This window comes from Sciurus carolinensis, chromosome 1 (assembly GCF_902686445.1).
Source record: "Sciurus carolinensis chromosome 1, mSciCar1.2, whole genome shotgun sequence".
Lineage (NCBI taxonomy): Eukaryota > Metazoa > Chordata > Mammalia > Rodentia > Sciuridae > Sciurus > Sciurus carolinensis.
In genome coordinates, this window is record NC_062213.1 from 97,368,105 (window position 1) to 97,387,448 (window position 19,344).

The window sequence follows — 19,344 nt, forward strand, 5'->3', positions numbered from 1 at the left end:
CACCTGTAACCCTTTCCTCTCTCTGAATTGTAGTTTGCTCCTCCAGGAAATTAGTCTTTGCTCAGCAAATTCCACCTCCCCTTCATTCCTACAGTCTCAGTCACACCTTTAAAAAGGTCATTGCTCTGATGAAGCATGACAACCTGGCCCAAATCAGGCATCCAAAGGAAACAGGACTACAGAATGAATATTGACTCTGCCTCCCTCTGGGTAGTTCTTAGAAGAAAACAGCCTAATGATGATAGAATTTGAAATCCTATAATTATCATTTGCCAATAGTTTCTACTGCTCCCTCTCAAACCCTGATGACCATATTGCACAAGTTTTAAGTCTATGTAACTTCACTCATCTTCAGTTAAAATTTTTGTCACATATTCACAATGGATAAAATGCAGAGCACGGCCTTTAGGGATAAGCTAAGAGCCATTCATGGATTACCAATGCTAAGATTCCAATTATATTCAGGTGAAATCATGTCTTCAGAGGTAAATATGGCAAGAGCAGGCACTCTAGTCCTATTGTGAAAAAGTAGAAATTGGTCAACATAGAGGACTACAGTCATGACACTTGCTCCTCTTTCAGTTCCACTCAAACTGACATTTATTGGAGACCTTTATGTGCCAAGTAATATAGTGGGTCTCTAAGTAATATAAGGATAAATAATGCCCATTCCTTATTCTCAAGAAGCACATAGTCTGGAAGTTACATAAGCACATAAACAAATATATACGTGTATGTGTGAAATAATTAACCAAACAATTAACAGTGAGTCAAATAATTAATAGTAGCTATTTCTGGTTAGTACATTTACAGGTATTTCAATTTTCTTCACTTATCAAATTTTTTCTAATTTTTATAATATACATCGATTGCACAGTAAGAAAATTTTAAAGACTACAATGTAGTATAACTGATATAACTATAAAATTATGAACAAATTAATCATTTATACCTCTGTCTTAAGTAATTCAAGAAATATTTCCTACAGAGTAAGGGCTAAAGTAGATTTTAAAGAATTAATAGTTCACTAGGCAGATAATGAGGAAAGGTATTCTAAGAAAAAAACATCAAGTAACAGTATATTCAGGAAAATGGAAGTAGTTAATTAAAAGTGGAACATAAAGGAGAATCTGGAGAAAAGAAAATGGAGTTGGAGAGAAGTCACAGTCCAAATCATGAGGGATTCTAAACACTGTTCTGGAGAACATGCCTTTCTTCCTAAGGTTATATGGCTGCTCAAATGAAAGCTACAATGATGAATGATCACTAACATCAAACAAACTGAGTTAGTAAACAGATGATGACAGCCTCTACAGTCATTATCTGTTCCAAGAGGTACTAATAAAATCATGGGAAACACTCTGACTAGAATCTTATATAAGAAAATGTAGCTTAGAATGGGAGCCTGACTAGATGATCTTTAAGTTTCCTTTTGGACATTTAATTCCATGATTCTTTGACATTTGAACTCTAATGTACCTGCACATACTCCATTCAACTTCCTTTAAATTCCACACAATTTTTTTGTTGTCAATACACTGTGTGGCATAGTTGGATGAATACACAGAGGCCTTTCTGCAAAGTGTCCTGAGATTTTGGCAGGTGGGGCTGATACTAGCCCAGATTTGGGAACTGCTATTGCAATCTCAGGTGAACATCTAAGGAAGTGAGAAGGTAATCACCTGGGAGGTGGAGATGGAGAAGGAGCAGGACTTGTTTAGGAATGAATTAGGACATCTCAAAGAGAGCAGCTCCTCCCTAAGATGGACCATTATTTTCACTATAAAAAGGTCTCTATCCCAAACTAGAAGCACCCTGCAAGCTGCTTCAGTCTCCATCCTATTGTTCCTCTGGTGAACTAGGTAAGTGAGCAGAGATTAAGTTCTACTAATGGGTACTTCATTAGGACTATAAATTATAAAAGTCCAGGATATGCTCTAAGGCAAAGAAGCACTGGATACCAGTCTTCTTTTTAGAATACTCTTGGGAACTTTGGTGTAAGTTTAACTGTATTGAGTAGAAAAATGAAGCAACTACTGAACTATATATTGTCTCATTTCTTTAATATCTTTCATTAAGATGATGGGAATCTAGTTATCCATTAGATTGGTTGTCTCTTTTACACTGAGTTTTTTCTCTCTTTTGTACAACCAGTATGACCTAAAGGTCAGTGACTGCTTGAAGAATAAAAACAAAGCTAAATCTGACAGCAGCCACCTCCAGCTTCTTATCACCTAGGTCTGTGGTTGGTTTTGCCCACTATGTCTACTTTCCCTTGCCTAGATGTCTTGAGGGTCTAGTTCAGCTACTGGTGCTCCTTAGCTGTAATTAGGCATATCATAAAGATGATAGACCTGTCCCTTGAAGTATGATGACTGAGTCCTACAAAGAAACTAGTTAGTGGATGAACTGGCACACTCGGAATTTCTGTAGCTCCAGCACAAAGCTCATACCCCCATTAAAGACAGGGTCCAAAACAGAAAGTCTTTGCTTCTACACTTACTCAGGGAGGGAAATAAGATCTATGGATTCTGTTCCTGATTTCATCACTCTCTTGCTACATGGCTTGGACAAGTTGCTCAATTCTGGATTAGTTCTTGATTACAACTAAATGAAATTAATCATAGCTGACAATTACTAAAATAATTGGACCTATGTATATGTTTAAGCAAGAAAGAATAATAATAAGAGGTTGTAATTCTATTTTTTCTCCCTTTAGGTAAACTTAAATTTGAAAAAAAAAGATGTCTAAACTCCTACAAGGCATTGTGACTGTCATTGATGTTTTCTACCAATATACCACCCCACATGGGGAATGTGACATGTTAAACAAGGCAGAGTTGAAAGAACTTTTGGAAAATGAGTTTCACCAAATTCTGAAGGTAAGAAGTCCATGCTAAGATTGAATTCTCTAGCAGTTCTCTTCTTCACCCCTTCCTGCCTTTCTGTCATATATGCCAAACATCCTAAAGAACTCACCCTACATGGTAATAAAGAACCAGGTTTGGTAGGATTGAGATACCATCAAAAGTTGAACCATATGCTTTCCATAACATGAGCAAGGTCAATAATCCTACCAAAGAATAGAAAACATACATAGATTTTTAAATGTCCTATCTATGGGTGTAATGTCCTATATTAAAATGTCCTGTCTATGGTTCTCAGAAAAACTGCAAAGTAGGTGAAATGCATCTCCTTCACTTTGTCTTTTCATTTTGAAATGTCCAGACCACTACTCATCTCTAAGATTCTGGTACCATAGGTCTCTAAATTCAGAAAATTGGCACCCCGAAATCACTAAGAGAATGAGCACCTCTTTAAAACTGTCAGCTTTAGAAATAAGTATTTGGGAATTTAAGTCTAGTTCTTGATTTTCAACTCCTTAAAACAACTCCTACATAATATTGTTATTTGGAATTCTTTAGATGTTTTAAATTACATGTGTCAGATATGAATCTCATCATCTTCCCTTCTAAACTCATTCCTCCTCCTTTTTGCCCAACATAGAAACCTGGTGCCATTCTTGATTTCCTCACCCTCAGCAGTCAGCACCACCTTCCATCCTCCATCTAGTTCATCTACAGACTTTAAAACAGCCCATTTCTCTTCATCACTTAGTCGCCTGGTTCAGGTCATCTCATATTTCCAATCTCAACATTTGGTACTCAGAATCCTTCAACAGCTCTCATCTGCTCATATCTAAAACCCAAAACTTCTTAACATGACATAAAAGTTATAATTTAGACCTGATATCTCTCTAGTCACAGCTCTTGAGTTCTCAGATTCTAAATAGCAATCTTGATTTTCTTTCAGTCCTTTGAATGAACCATACCTTCTCTCACCTCTAGCCCTTTTTCAAATCATTCCCTCTGCCTGGAAGAATCTTTTTCCCCCTCTTCTTTCCTTTCAATCCCTTCATTTGGATTATTTTAACCCTTCCTTCAAAGGCAACACGTCTTCTTATTAACCTTTCTTGGATCCTGAGTGGTTACTTTCTGATGCCACTCATAGAAACCTTATCACAATAAATTATAATTTTAAGTTTATGTACCTGATCCATTTAACTTTAAATTTCATTTTGTCAGAACCAAATTTGTTCACCACTTTAGTTCCTCATATAACACAATGCTAGGCAGATAACAGGTATACAATAAATCTTTCTTGAATGACTGGATTAATTAGTTAACTACTAAATTTAACAAAGAAAAGTCACATATAAGTAATGGAGAAATCCAAAATTTTTCTTTCTAATTCGTTAACTGTTCCTATTTGACCATTCTTCACCAAAAATAATTGTTCCCTTTCCTCTTTCAGTTGTGTCCCCTTCTAGCTATTTCTCACTGCAGTATTCATTGCATATTCCTTTCTCTTTGGGGGTAATCTAGCCCAGAGGACTATGTGGTTGAGTTCCATCTAAATATACCAAACATTCACATTTCTACAGTCTTCCTTCAATTGATTAACTAAGTGTGTAGTCCATACTGACAGAGATACCCTCTGTACCTTGCTCCTATACAGAATCCAGATGATCCAGACACTGTAGATATCATCATGCAAAGTCTGGATCAAGATCATAACAACAAAGTGGATTTTACTGAGTATCTTCTGATGATATTCAAGCTGGCTAAGGCTTGTAATAAAATCATTGGCAAAGATTACTGCCAAGCTTCAGGGTCAAAGCAGAGAGATCACAGTCACCAGCACCAAGAGGAACAGAGTGAAACAGAAGAAGAGGAAGACAAATGGCAAGAATCCTCTTCCAGTTATTCAAGTTCAAGTGCAGGAGAGAATGACTCCTATTCCAGGAGCTCCACAGGAAGCATTAAACACAGGCCTAGGTTCACATCCAGAAAATTGAGGCATCGAGGAATTTTGTCTAATTCTGAGCACTGGCAAAGTTCTGGGGAAAGGACAGAGTCAATTTCAGACCACTCTGAGCATAGTGAAAATAACAAGCATGGTGCTCATCAGGAAGACAGATCTAAACCAAATGAACTTTTAGGGAATAAGCAAAATAAGAAATCAGGCCTGTCCTCTGGTAGGAGGCATCACAGATTCAGCTCAGGAAGTTGTGAAGGACAAGACCAATGGTCAAATTCAAATGACCCTTCTGGTTCTGCTAGTGAGTCTGGCTCAGGCCAGTCCTCTCAACAGAGATGGTATGAACCAAACGCAGGATCTCAATCAGGTACCTGTGATGAACAAGGATACCATTCCAATTCAAGTGAGTCTTCCAATTTTGGAAAACATAGGTCTAGCTCAGGTCATCCCCCTAATAAAAGAAGACATGGATCCAGCTCAAGTGGTCAGTCAGGGAGCTGGGAAAAACAAAATCAGGGATCAAGCTCAAGCAAGTCTTCAAGCTGTGAACAAGGTGGATCTGATTTAGATCAGTCATCACGGAATGAAAAACAGGGCTCCAGCTTTAGTCATTCTTCTAGTCAAAGGAAACCTAGATCAAGTTCAAGTGGTCAATCAGAATATAGCCAACAAAAATATGGTTCTGAATCAAGACAGTCCTCAAGCTATGAAGAATATGGGTCTGAATCAGACAAGTCCATCAGCGGTGACAAAAATCAACCAAGCTCCTACCAGTCCTCTGCTCAGAGAAAACACAGCAGCAGCTCGAGTCATCCAACAGAGAGCTACAGAAGACAAAAGCATGGCTCTGGCATAGGTCAGTCCTCTGCCTATGGTCATGAGGGGTCTGGTTCAGGACAGTCTACTAGCCATGGTCACCTAGAGACTGGATATGGAGAGTCTTCTGGTTATGAACAATGTGGTTCTGGATCCAGTATTTCTTCTAAACAAAAATACCATGAATCCAACTCAGGTCATCAGTCAGGGAGTTGTAGAAGACAAAAGCATAGCTCTAGATCAGGCCAACCCTCTAATTATGAAAAATATGGATGTGGCTCAAGTCAATCTTCTAGTCAAAAATACCATGAGTCTACCTCAGGTCAATCCTCTAGTTATGGTCAGCATGGGTCTGGGTCAAGTCAGTCTTCTGGTTCTGCTCAACAAAGATCTAGATCAGGAGAATCTTCTGGCTTTAGCCAGCATGGATCTGGCTTAGGTCAGTCTTCTAGTAGCACACAATATGGCTCATCATCAGGACAGTCATCAAGCTGTGGCCAACATGGGTCCAATTCAAGTCAGTCTTCCAGCTATGGACAGCATGGATCTGGTTCAGGTCAGTCCTCTAGCCACAGGCAACATAGGTCTAGTTCAAGAGAGTCATCTGGTTTGGGTCAACATGGGTCTGGGTCAAGAGAGTCTTCTAGCTTTGGTCAATATGATTCTGGCTCAGGAGAGACTTCTGGCATTAGTCACCATGGATCTGGCTTAGGCCAATCCTCTAGAAGTGGACAACATGGTTCATCAAGCTGTGGCCAACATGGGTCTAGCTCAGGTCAGTCTTCCAGCTGTGGACAACATGGGTCCAGCTCAGGTCAGTCTTCCAGCTATCATCAGCACAGATCTGGATCAGGCCAATCTTCTAGCCATAGGCAACATGGTTCTGGCTCAGGAGCATCTTCTACTTTTGGACAAGGGTCTGGCTCAGGAGAGCATGGATCTGGTTTAGGTCCATCCTCTAGTAGTGGACAACATGGCTCATCATCAGGACAGTCATCAAACTGTGGCCAATATGGGTCCAGCTCAGGTCAGTCTTCTAGCTATAGTCAGCACAGATCTGGATCAAGCCAATCTTCTAGCCATAGGCAACATGGTTCTGGCTCAGGAGGGTCTTCTACTTTTGGACAAGGGTCTGGCTCAGGAGAGTCATCTGGCTTTCATCAGCATGGATCTGGCTTAGGTCCATCCTCTAGTAGTGGACAACATGGCTCATCATCAGGACAGTCATCAAACTGTGGCCAACATGGGTCCAGTTCAAGTCAGTCTTCCAGCTATGGACAGCATGGGTCTGGTTTAGGTCAGTCTTCTAGTCACAGGCAACACAGGTCTAGTTCAAGAGAGTCATCTGGTTTGGGTCAACATGAGTCTGGGTCAAGGGAGTCTTCTAGCTTTGGTCAATATGGTTCTGGCTCAGGAGAGACTTCTGGCTTTAGTCACCAGGGATCTGGTTTAGGCCAATCCTCTAGAGGTGGACAACATGGCTCATCATCAGGACACTCATCAAGCTGTGGCCAACATGGGTCGAGCTCAAGTTCAACTACCAGCTATGGCCAGCATGGATCTGGATCAAGCCAATCTTCTAGCCATAGGCAACATGGTTCTGGCTCAGGAGCATCTTCTACTTTTGGACAAGGGTCTGGCTCAGGAGAGTCATCTGGCTTTCATCAGCATGGATCTGGCTTAGGTACATCCTCTAGTAGTGAACAACATGGTTCATCATCAGGACTGTCATCAAGCTGTGGCCAACATGGGTCCAGTTCAAGTCAGTCTTCCAGCTATGGACAGCATGGGTCTGGTTCACGTCAGTCTTCTAGTCACAGGCGACACAGGTCTAGTTCAAGAGAGTCATCTGGTTTGGGTCAACATGGGTCTGGGTCAAGAGAGTCTTCTAGCTTTGGTCAATATGGTTCTGGCTCAGGAGAGACTTCTGGCTTTAGTCACCAGGGATCTGGGTTCGGCCAATCCTCTAGAGGTGGACAACATGGGTCTAGCTCAGGTCAGTCTTCCAGCTATGGACAACATGGCTCATCATCAGGACAGTCATCAAGCTGTGGCCAACATGGGTCGAGCTCAAGTTCAACTACCAGCTATGGCCAGCATGGATCTGGATCAAGCCAATCTTCTAGCCATAGGCAACATGGTTCTGGCTCAGGAGCATCTTCTACTTTTGGACAAGGGTCTGGCTCAGGAGAGTCATCTGGCTTTCATCAGCATGGATCTGGCTTAGGTCCATCCTCTAGTAGTGGACAACATGTCTCATCATCAGGACAGTCATCAAACTGTGGCCAACATGGGTCCAGTTCAAGTCAGTCTTCCAACTATGGACAGCATGGGTCTGGTTCAGGTCAGTCTTCTAGTCACAGGCGACACAGGTCTAGTTCAAGAGAGTCATCTGGTTTGGGTCAACATGGGTCTGGGTCAAGAGAGTCTTCTAGCTTTGGTCAATATGGTTCTGGCTCAGGAGAGACTTCTGGCTTTAGTCACCAGGGATCTGGGTTCGGCCAATCCTCTAGAGGTGGACAACATGGCTCATCATCAGGACACTCATCAAGCTGTGGCCAACATGGGTCGAGCTCAAGTTCAACTACCAGCTATGGCCAGCATGGATCTGGATCAAGCCAATCTTCTAGCCATAGGCAACATGGTTCTGGCTCAGGAGCATCTTCTACTTTTGGACAAGGGTCTGGCTCAGGAGAGTCATCTGGCTTTCATCAGCATGGATCTGGCTTAGGTACATCCTCTAGTAGTGAACAACATGGTTCATCATCAGGACTGTCATCAAGCTGTGGCCAACATGGGTCCAGTTCAAGTCAGTCTTCCAGCTATGGACAGCATGGGTCTGGTTCAGGTCAGTCTTCTAGTCACAGGCGACACAGGTCTAGTTCAAGAGAGTCATCTGGTTTGGGTCAACATGGGTCTGGGTCAAGAGAGTCTTCTAGCTTTGGTCAATATGGTTCTGGCTCAGGAGAGACTTCTGGCTTTAGTCACCAGGGATCTGGGTTCGGCCAATCCTCTAGAGGTGGACAACATGGGTCTAGCTCAGGTCAGTCTTCCAGCTATGGACAACATGGCTCATCATCAGGACAGTCATCAAGCTGTGGCCAATATGGGTCCAGCTCAGGTTCAATGTCCAGCTATGAACAGCATAGATCTGGATCAAGCCAATCTTCTAGCCATAGGCAACATGGTTCTGGCTCAGGAGCATCTTCTACTTTTGGACAAGGGTCTGGCTCAGGAGAGTCATCTGGCTTTCATCAGCATGGATCTGGCTTAGGTCCATCCTCTAGTAGTGGACAACATGTCTCATCATCAGGACAGTCATCAAACTGTGGCCAACATGGGTCCAGTTCAAGTCAGTCTTCCAACTATGGACAGCATGGGTCTGGTTCAGGTCAGTCTTCTAGTCACAGGCGACACAGGTCTAGTTCAAGAGAGTCATCTGGTTTGGGTCAACATGGGTCTGGGTCAAGAGAGTCTTCTAGCTTTGGTCAATATGATTCTGGCTCAGGAGAGACTTCTGGCTTTAATCACCAGGGATCTGGGTTCGGCCAATCCTCTAGAGGTGGACAACATGGTTCGTCAAGCTGCGGCCAACATGGGTCTAGCTCAGGTCAGTCTTCCAACTATGGACAGCATGGGTCTGGTTCAGTTCAGTCTTCTAGTCACAGGCGACACAGGTCTAGTTCAAGAGAATCATCTGGTTTGGGTCAACATGGGTCTGGGTCAAGAGAGTCTTCTAGCTTTGGTCAATATGGTTCTGGCTCAGGAGAGACTTCTGGCATTAGTCACCATGGATCTGGGTTTGGCCAATCCTCTAGAGGTGGACAACATGGTTCGTCAAGCTGCGGCCAACATGAGTCTAGCTCAGGTCAGTCTTCCAGCTATGGACAACATGGCTCATCATCAGGACAGTCATCAAGCTGTGGCCAATATGGGTCCGGCTCAGGTTCAATGTCTAGCTATGGACAGCATGGATCTGGATCAAGCCAATCTTCTAGCCATAGACAACATGGTTCTGGCTCAGGAGCATCTTCTACTTTTGGACAAGGATCTGGCTCAGGAGAGTCATCTGGCTTTCATCAGCATGGATCTGGCTTAGGTCCATCCTCTAGTAGTGGACAGTCATCAAACTGTGGCCAACATGGGTCCAGTTCAAGTCAGTCTTCCAGCTATGGACAGTATGGTTCTGGTTCGGGACAGACTTCTAGTCACCGGCAACATAGGTCTAGTTCAAGAGAGTCATCTGGTTTGGGTCAACATGGGTATGGGTCAAGGGAGTCTTCTAGCTTTGGTCAATATGGTTCTGGCTCAGGAGAGACTTCTGGCTTTAGTCACCAGGGATCTGGTTTAGGCCAATCCTCTAGTAGTGGACAACCTGGCTCATCATCAGGACAGTCATCAAGCTGTGGCCAACGTGGGTCCAACTCAGGTCAGTCTTCCAACTCTGGTCAACATGGGTCTGGTTCCAGTCAATCTAGCTATAACCAGCATAGATCTGGATCGAGTCAGTCTTATAGCCACAGGCAATGTGGTTCTGGTTCAGGGCTGTCTTCAAGGTACAGACAACATAGATCTAGTTCAAAAGAATCTTCTAGTTTTGGACAAGGGTCTGGCTCAGGAGAGTCTAGCTTTCATCAGCATGGATCTGGCTTAGGTCCATCCTCTAGTAGTGGACAACATGGCTCATTGTCAGGACAGTCTTCAAGCTGTGGCCAACATGGGTCCAGTTCAAGTCAGTCTTCCAGTTATGGACAGCATGGGTCTGGTTTAGGTCAATCTTCTAGTCACAGGCAACACAGGTCTAGTTCAAGAGAGTCATCTGGTTTGGGTCAACATGAGTCTGGGTCAAGGGAGTCTTCTAGCTTTGGTCAATATGGGTCTGGCTCAGGAGAGACTTCTGGTTTTAGTCACCAGGGATCTGGTTTAGGCCAATCCTCTAGTAGTGGACAACATGGCTCATTATCAGGACAGTCATCAAGCTGTGGCCAACATGGGTCCAGCTCAAGTTCGACTACCAGCTATGGCCAGCATGGATCTGGATCAAGCCAATCTTCTAGCCATAGGCAACATGGTTCTGGCTCAGGAGCATCTTCTACTTTTGGACAAGGGTCTGGCTCAGGAGAGTCATCTGGCTTTCATCAGCATGGATCTGGCTTAGGTCCATCCTCTAGTAGTGGACAACATGGCTCATCGTCAGGACAGTCTTCAAGCTGTGGCCAACATGGGTCCAGTTCACATTGGTCTTCCAGCTATGGACAGCCTGGGTCTGGTTCACATCAGTCTTCTAGTCACAGGCAACACAGATCAGGTTCAAGAGAGTTTTCGGGTTTTGGTCAATATGGGTCTGGTTCAGGAGAGTCTTCTAGCTTTGGTCAGCATGGGTCTGGCTCTAGAGAGTCTTCTAGCTTTAATGAGCATGGATCTGGCTTAGGTCATTCTAATAGCAGACAATATGGTTCATCATCAGGTCAGTCATCCAATTGTGGCCAATATGGTTCCAGCACAAATCAGTCTTCTAGCTATGGTCGACAGAATTCTGGATCAGGCCAATATTCTAGACACAGGCAACGTGGGTCTGGTTCTGGTCAGTCATCTAGGTATGGCCAACCTGGCTCTGGTTCAGGAGAATCATCTAGCTTTGGTCCATATGGATCTGGCTCAGGAGAGACTTCTGGCTTAAGTCACCATGGATCTGGTTTAAATCAATCTTCTGGTAGCAGGCAATATGGTTCATCATCATCAGGACAGTCATCCACTTGTGGTCAACAAGGGCCCAGCTCTGTTCAGTCTTCCACTTATGGTCAGTATGAATCTGGTTCAGGTCAGTCTTCTAGTTGTGGTCAACACAGTTCTAGATCAGGCCAGTCTTCTAGCCACAGGCAATATGGGTCTCGTTCAAGACAGTCATCTGGTTTTGTTCATCATAGGTCTGGATCAAGAGAGTCTTCCAGCTCTAGTCAGCATGGATCAAGCTTAGGTCAGTCCCCCCGCTATGGTCCGCATGAGTCTGGATCAGGTCAGTCTTCTACTTATGGTGGATATAGGTCTGGCTCAGGTCATTCTTATAGCCATAGTCAACATGGATCTGGATTCAGTCAGTCTTCTGCATCAGGAGAGTCTTCCGGCTTTAATCAGCATGGATCTGGCTTAGGTCAATCCTCAAGTAGTGGACAGTATGGTTCATCATTAGGACAGTCATCAAGCTGTGGCCAACATGGGTCCACTACAGGTCAGTCTTCCAGCTATGGTCAACATGGCTCTCATTCAGGTCAGTCTTCTAGCTACCACAGACAGAGGTCTGGATCTGGACAGTATTCTAACCACAGGCAACATGGTTCTGGTTCAAGAGAATCATCTGGTTGTGGTCAACATAGGTCTGGCTCAGAGGAATCTTCTGGCTTTAATCAGCATGGATCAAGCTTAGGTCAGTCTTCTAACTATGGTCAGCATGGGTCTGGCTCAGGTCAGTCTTCTAGCTGTAGCCAACATGGGTCTGGATTCAGTCAGTCTTCTGGCTTTGGTCAACATGGGTCTGAATCAGGAGAGACTTCTGGCTTTAGTCATCATGGATCTGGCTTAAGTCAATCCTCCAATTATGGACAACATGGTTCTTCATCAGAACAATCATCAAGCTGTGGCCCACATGAATCCAGCTCAGGACAGTCTTCCTGGTATGATCAGCACTGGTCTGGTTCAAATCAGCCTTCTAGGTATCGTGGCTCGAGGTCTGGTTCCAGTCAGTATTCTAGTCATAGTCAACATTGGTCTGGATCTGGCCAGTTTTCTAACCAACAGCAATATGGTTCTGGCTCCAGAGAGGTTTCTGGCTTTGGTCAACATGAATCTGGTTCCATGGGGTCACCTGGCTTTAGTCAGCATGGATCAGGCTTAGGTCAATCCTCTGGCTACGGACAACATGGTTCAACATCAGGACAGTCCTCATGCTGTGGTCAGTATGGATCCAACTCAGGCCAGTCTTCCAGTTATGGTCAGCATGGATCTGGTTTAAGTCAGTCTCCTAGCTATGGACAACACAGATCTGGATCAGGCCAGTCTTCTAGTCATAGGCAACATGGGTCTGGTTCAAGAGAGTCTTCTAGTTTTGGTCAACATGGGTCTGGCTCAGGTCAGTCTTATGGCTTTCAGCATGGGTCTGGATCAAGTCAGTCTTCCAATTTGGGGCAACAAGAATCTGGTTCAGGAGAATTTTCTGGCTTTGGTCAACATGAATCTTGTTCAGGAGGGTCTTCTGGCTTTAGTCAGAATGGATCTGGCTTAGGTCAAACTTCTGGCTATGGACAGTCATCATGCCATGGCCAACCTTGGTCCAGCTCAAGTCAATCTTCCAGTTATGGTCAAAATGGGTGTGGTTCAAATCAGTCTTCTAACTATGGCCAACAGGGATCTACCTCAAGTCATTTTTCTAGCCACAGCCAATTTGGGTCTGGCTCAGGTCAGAGTTGCAGCTCTGAACAATATGGGTCTGGTTCATGTCCTTCCTCTATCTCTGGACAACATTATTCTGGATCTGGTCAGTGTTCTCATTCTGAACAATATGGGTCTGGTTCTTGTCCTTCATCTATCTCTGGACAATATTGTTCTGGATCTGGTCTGTGTTCCAGCTCTCAACAATATGGGTCTGGATCATGTCACACATTTAGGTCTGGATCATGTAGCTCTGGACCCAGTCAGTGTTCTAGTTATGAACAACATGAATCACAAGGGAGATGTGGAAACCAGTGTGAATCAAGCTATAACCATTCAAATTATAATGAAGGACAATCAAGAAACAATTACAGACAAGCAGAAAGTTCCTCAGGTTGTACCTTTGGACAAGTAACACCCTGTTATGGACAGTCTAGATCCAATACTACCAATATACTGCCATTTTGCAATGAGGACAACAGACAAGGTAGCTACTACTATCAAAGAGGAAGAGGAGGTATCTATGGAGAGGGAAGTGTGGGTTCAAGTTCCAATAGTTTTAATAGTAGCACTCCACTCTATGAATATGTCCAAGAGCTGAAGTGCTAATTCTAGAAATGAATAGTAAAAATAAGTTAAATTAACTGAAATAGCAATTCAAGAAATGAAAAACTTGCAGATAAGTAATTCATCATGAAATTTCTTTCTCAAAGTAGATATATCTGTTCCTATTCTTTTCTCTTAAAGCTATAATGTACTCTGTTCCTTATTACTGGATTCCTTCCAAAGAATGTAGGGTATTATTTGGGGTACTCTGTTAGGAAATATTAGGTTGAATAAATTATTAATGTTGGGGGCTAAATTTAGAAGAATAAAGCAAAGTATTTAAAGAGTATGGGATTTAGTTAAGGTGTCTTTTTAAAGAGGTCATTATTTAATTAGAGATGATTCCAAAACAAATCTTGTAGATTTATAAAGCTATATATTACAAATGCATTACTAGTCCTGGAGCCAAAGCTTTCTCTTACAGCAACATGTACTCTAATTTTTGCTGTGACCTACATTGGATGGCAGCAGAAACACAAAAGACCTAAACCAAAGATGTAGCCTGAGTGGTTTCTTTGTTTCTCAAAAACCAACAAACCCCTATTTCTGGTGATACCTTTGATCAGCACTAACTAGTGGCATTAAAAAGTTGCTTCAAATTCTTCTCCCTAGCCAACAAGCAAGTATAATTTTTTTTAATGGTACTTGGGATTGAACATAGGGTCTCATACATGCTATGCAAGCTCTCTACCATTGAGCTACATCCCCAGATTCTCTCCCATCCCAACTTTTAAAAATTTTGTTTTGAGACAGGATCTTGCTAAGCCAGCCTCAAACTTGTGATCCTCCTGCCTCAGCCTCCCCAGTAGAAGGAATTTCAGGCATGGGCCACTGTGCCCAGCAGAGCACTATTTCTTAAAGAGCAGAGATGGTTCAGGTCAGAATCAAAAGATCCAAATGTGGGCTTTAATTGGTTTCAGCAAGAAAGATCTTGGCTCCTATTTCTGTGAAGTTGCTCTGAATTGGAAAACTTTAGAGGTTCTATAAGATGGAAATACAATTCCTCCTACAGTTTACTATCCTTTCCATGTAGGGAAATATCATCAATACCCAACTGGAAAGGAAGGCTGTCACTGTTATATATAGTTCCTTGGTTTGACTGTAATGTGTTTGTTTCAAGTCTTTAGATTCAAATTGTTGCATTACATTAAAATTAACATTACATAAATGGTGATCAAATACTGAGTTTTGTCTCATTGCTACTTCATTTCATTTCTCTCAAACAAGTGGTCAAACTAAAAACTAACAAGAATAACTATTTCCTGAGGTCCTATCATTCACAAACAACTCAGAATATATGAAGAGTTTTTAAATCTCAATAAGACTGACAATTTAATTTGAAAATGGGCAAAAGACCTAAGCATTATTTTGGGCAATGATTTTATGGATATGATATAGGCATCAGAACTAAAATAAATAAGTGCACAGCAAAGGAAACAATAAGGAAAAAAACCCTACAGAATGGGAGAGCTATTTATAAAAATATATACAATAAAGGGTGAATATTCAAAATATATAAGTAACAATCCAATAGAAAGGAAATAAACAAATAATTTTAAAATGCTATAAAACCTAAATAGATACTTTTCCAAAACACAACAGAAAATAATCAATAGGTACATGAAAAGGTACTTGATATCAGTAATCACCAGAGAAATGAAAATCTAAACTACAATAATGTATCACCTCAGAGCTGTTAGGATGGCTGATGTTAAAAAGTCAAAAGATAAAAATGCTGGTGAAGATGTGGGAAAAAGGGAACTTTAATGCACTGTTGTGGGAATTTACATCAGTACAGCCATTACAGAAAATGGTATGAAGGTTTCTCAAAAAATTAAGAATGGAATTATTACATATGTGATCCAGCAATCCCACTTCTGGGTATATATACAAAAGAAATAAAATCACTCCCTTGAAAACACATTTGCACTCCCAAGTTCACTGCAGCATTATTCATAACAGCCACGAAATGGAAAAAACCTAATTGATAACTGATGAATGAATGGATAAAGAAAATGAGGTACTTTATGGAATATTATTTAGTCTTTAAAAAGAAGGAAATCCTGCCATTTTGCAAATTGTTGAACCTGGAGAACATTATGCTGAGTGAAGTAAGATAGATACAGAAGGACAATTACTACATGATCTCACAATTCGAATCTTAAAAAGTCAAACTCACAGAAACAAAAAGTAGAAGGGTGATTACCAGGAGTCAAGGGGCAGGAGAAATAGAATATACTGGTCAAAGGCTATAAACTTTCAGTTATAAGACGAATAAGTTCTGGAGACCTAATATCCAATATCATGATTATATTGAATAGTAATATATTTTATCTTGAAATTTGCTAAGAGATCTTAAATGTTCTCATTATGTCAAAAAACAGTAATCAAATTAGCTTGATTGTGGTAATCACTTCAAAACATATACATTTATCAAAACATTATACCAGACAACACATAAACTTTAATTTATCACTTTTATACTCCAATAAAGCTAGAAAAAATTACAATGGTCAGAAGAGCCAGGTGCAGTGGCACTCACCTGTAATTCTAGCAACTGAGAAGGCTGAGACAGGAGTATCACAAGTTTAGGCCACTCTCAGCACTTAGCAAGACCCTGTCTCAAAATAAAAAAAATAAAAGGGCTGGGGAGGTAGCTCTGTGGTAAAGCCTTGGGTTTAAACCCTTGGGTTCAATCCCCAGCATCTCCCTCCAAAAGTGCAAAAAATTTGAAAAGACATCGTTATGGTGTAGATTTAAGGTATCCCCCAAAAGTTCATGTGTGATACAACACGAGAAGGTTTAGAAGTGAAGTGATTGGGTTATGAAAGCCTTAACCCAATAAGTGAATCAACCCCCTAATAGGGATTAACTGAGTGGTAACTGTAGGTTGGTAGGCTGTGGCTGGAGGAGGTGGGTCATTGAGGGCATGCCTTTGGGGTATATATTTGATGAGCTGAGCTTAAAATCCCTCTCTACTTCCTGATCATCATGTCCTGAGTCATGTCCTGTGCCTCCACCACACACTTCTGTCACGATGTTCAGCCTCATCTCAAGGCCTAAAGAATAGAGTCGCCCATCTCTGGACTGAGACCTCTGAAACCATAAGCCACAAAATAAACTTTCCTCCTCTAATTGTTCTTGTCAGGTCTTTTGGTCCCAGCGGCGAAAATGCTGACTAAAACAGACAAAGTAGATGTACAAATGGCCAATAAGCACGTGGAAAAAAAAATTACATGTCATCAGTTATCAGGTAAATGCAAAATTAAAACAAAGAGGTATTATTACACATCCATCAGAACTGTTAAAATTAAAAACACTGGCAATTTCAAATATTGGTACTGCTGGGGGAAGTAAAATGATATAGCTGCTTTGGAAAACAGCTTTGCAATTTCTTATAAAGTTAGTTAAATATACTTTCATGGAAGTTGTGAGAATCAAAATGGGGTCATTTGTGTTAACTCTGACAAAAAGTAAATTTAAAAAGCCAAGAAGTTGGACATTAGGGATGGCAGATTAGAGGAAGAGACTGCATTCCTAGTTGTTCTGTGGCATGATATTTAAGCAGGAGTACTGTTTCACTATGAGGTGGGTTACAGAGGGATTTCACTAAAATTCAATATTAGACAGTCAGAGTGTCATAGAGACTCAGAAACTCAGGTGCATTAAACAAAGAAAGTATATCAGAACCAAGACAGTGGCAGCAGTGGCAGCAGTTGCAGCCGCAGCAGTAGGGATCCTGGTTCACCACACAGGAGAGGGATAATGCAGAGAAACACAATGAACAGATTTGGTATGAAAAAACTAGAGATCAGAAAAGCAGACTGAACTTAGCTAATCCAGAGGTTACACCACAAACTGGTGTTTGAACAGTGCTCTGTATTTCTCAACTGGCAAGTGAAGAGCTAAGGTGGCAGTCGTCTCGAGGTAACCATGCTACAGTTTGCTGCTGAGAAGCCTAGGAGATGAAAGAAAAAACTGCCATACTGCTCAAGCAAGTGCCTACTGTGTAGTGTACCTAGCAGAACATAAGTGAAACAGGCACAGAGAAGACTGTACCTAAAGATATTCAAGTCATAAAAAAGAAAGGGAGCCTAACTCAGCTTTTCCTTTAAGTCTGGTGTGACCATCTGAAGAGGGTTAGGAATCTACAAAGGCAGGAGTGAATATTCTCCAGAACTGAGCCTAGGAGGGCTATGTTTGCAGGCAGCAGACTGTATGGAAGATTGGCTCCCCTGTCCCATGTATGAAAGTCCTGGGAGATTTCCAACAGAGATTGGCAAATTTTGAACCCTAAAGGTGTGCTGATCTAATCTCTCCAGAGCAGATACTACCCAATAAAGACCCTAAGGCTAGAACTCCCCTCATCGAAGTCTGCAGCAGCCACACACTGGGAGTGTATTGACCTGGTCTGTGCAAACAAAACACCAACTGATAGTAATTCCTACTCCTACCTTATACTGGAGAGAAGGAAAGCTGAAAACTATTTCAACCAGCTGCAGTCTCAGGTCACTCCAACTGGCAGCTCAGTGACCAACACAAAAAGGGGTTAACAATTCTAGTCCTTGCTCATTCTCTCTCAGTACATAGCCTAAGAAGAAAGAAAAAGAAGGACAGTTGTGCATAAGCAGTAAACAGCCATTACCATCAACTATCTTGACCACCTCAGTGGAGACAATTCCTTCTCTTTTATTAAGAATATGTGCTCTTCCACAGGAGGCCTACACACCACCACTCAGCTGTTGCCATGTCTCTAGTGATTCCTGAGAAGTTCCAGCACATTTTGCGAGTACTGAACACAAACATCAATGGGCGGCGGAAAATAGCCTTTACCATCACTGCCATTAAGGGTGTGGGGCAAAGATACACTCATGTGGTGTTGAGGAAAGCAGACATTGACCTCACCAAAAGGGCAGAACTCACTGAGGTTGAGTGATCATAATGATGATCACCATTATGCAGATCCTAGACTGGTTCTTGAACAGGATGTAAAGGATGAAAAATACAGCCAGGTTCTGACCAATGGTCTAGACAATAAGCTCTGGGAGGACCTGGAGTGACTGAAGAAGATCAGGGCTCATAGTGGGCCACACCACTTCTAGGACTTTCGCATCCGAGGCCAGCACACTAAGACCACTGGGCGCCATGGCCATACCATGGGTGTGTCCAAGAAGAAATGAGTCTGTATGCCTTTTCTGTTAATAGTTTATATGCCTTAAAAAAAAAAAAAAAAAAAAAAGAATACTTATTCTATTGGTGGGGGGAGCATTGTTTTTGTTTTGTGTGTGTTCTTGCTGTGCTGATTGGTTCATAGACATCATATGTACATACACATATTTGTTTACTTTTTTCTCATTTTTAGCATCTTTTGGATGTATTTTTTCTTTGTCTTTTGAAAGTTAGGGGCTTTAGTTTATTTAATTTTTTTTATTTTTTTATTTGTTCTAATCTGTTGTACATGACAATAGAATGCATTTATACATTTTGATAGATCATACATAAATGGAGTGTAATCTCTCATTTTTCTGATTATACACATTATAGGATCACATCAGTCATGCATTCATATATGTACATGAGGTAATAATGTCTGTTTCATTGTACTATCATTCCTCCCCCCATAACCCTTCCTCTCCCCTTCACTCCCTTCTACCTAATATAAAGTAACTCTATTCT

General features: G+C 41.8%; 1 protein-coding gene and 1 pseudogene across 1 annotated transcript; both read left to right on the forward strand.

Annotated features, from left to right (window-relative positions):
- Positions 1-1,821: 1,821 nt before the first annotated feature.
- Positions 1,822-14,848, forward strand: Hrnr (hornerin). Its single transcript, XM_047559542.1, has 3 exons — positions 1,822-1,862; positions 2,720-2,882; positions 4,519-14,848. The coding sequence occupies exons 2-3, from the start codon at positions 2,745-2,747 to the stop codon at positions 13,669-13,671; spliced, it is 9,291 nt and encodes a 3,096-aa protein (XP_047415498.1). The 5' UTR covers positions 1,822-1,862; positions 2,720-2,744; the 3' UTR covers positions 13,672-14,848.
- Positions 14,849-18,415: 3,567 nt separating this feature from the next.
- On the forward strand, positions 18,416-18,848 carry LOC124989662 (40S ribosomal protein S18-like; annotated as a pseudogene).
- The last annotated feature ends 496 nt before the right edge of the window (positions 18,849-19,344 follow it).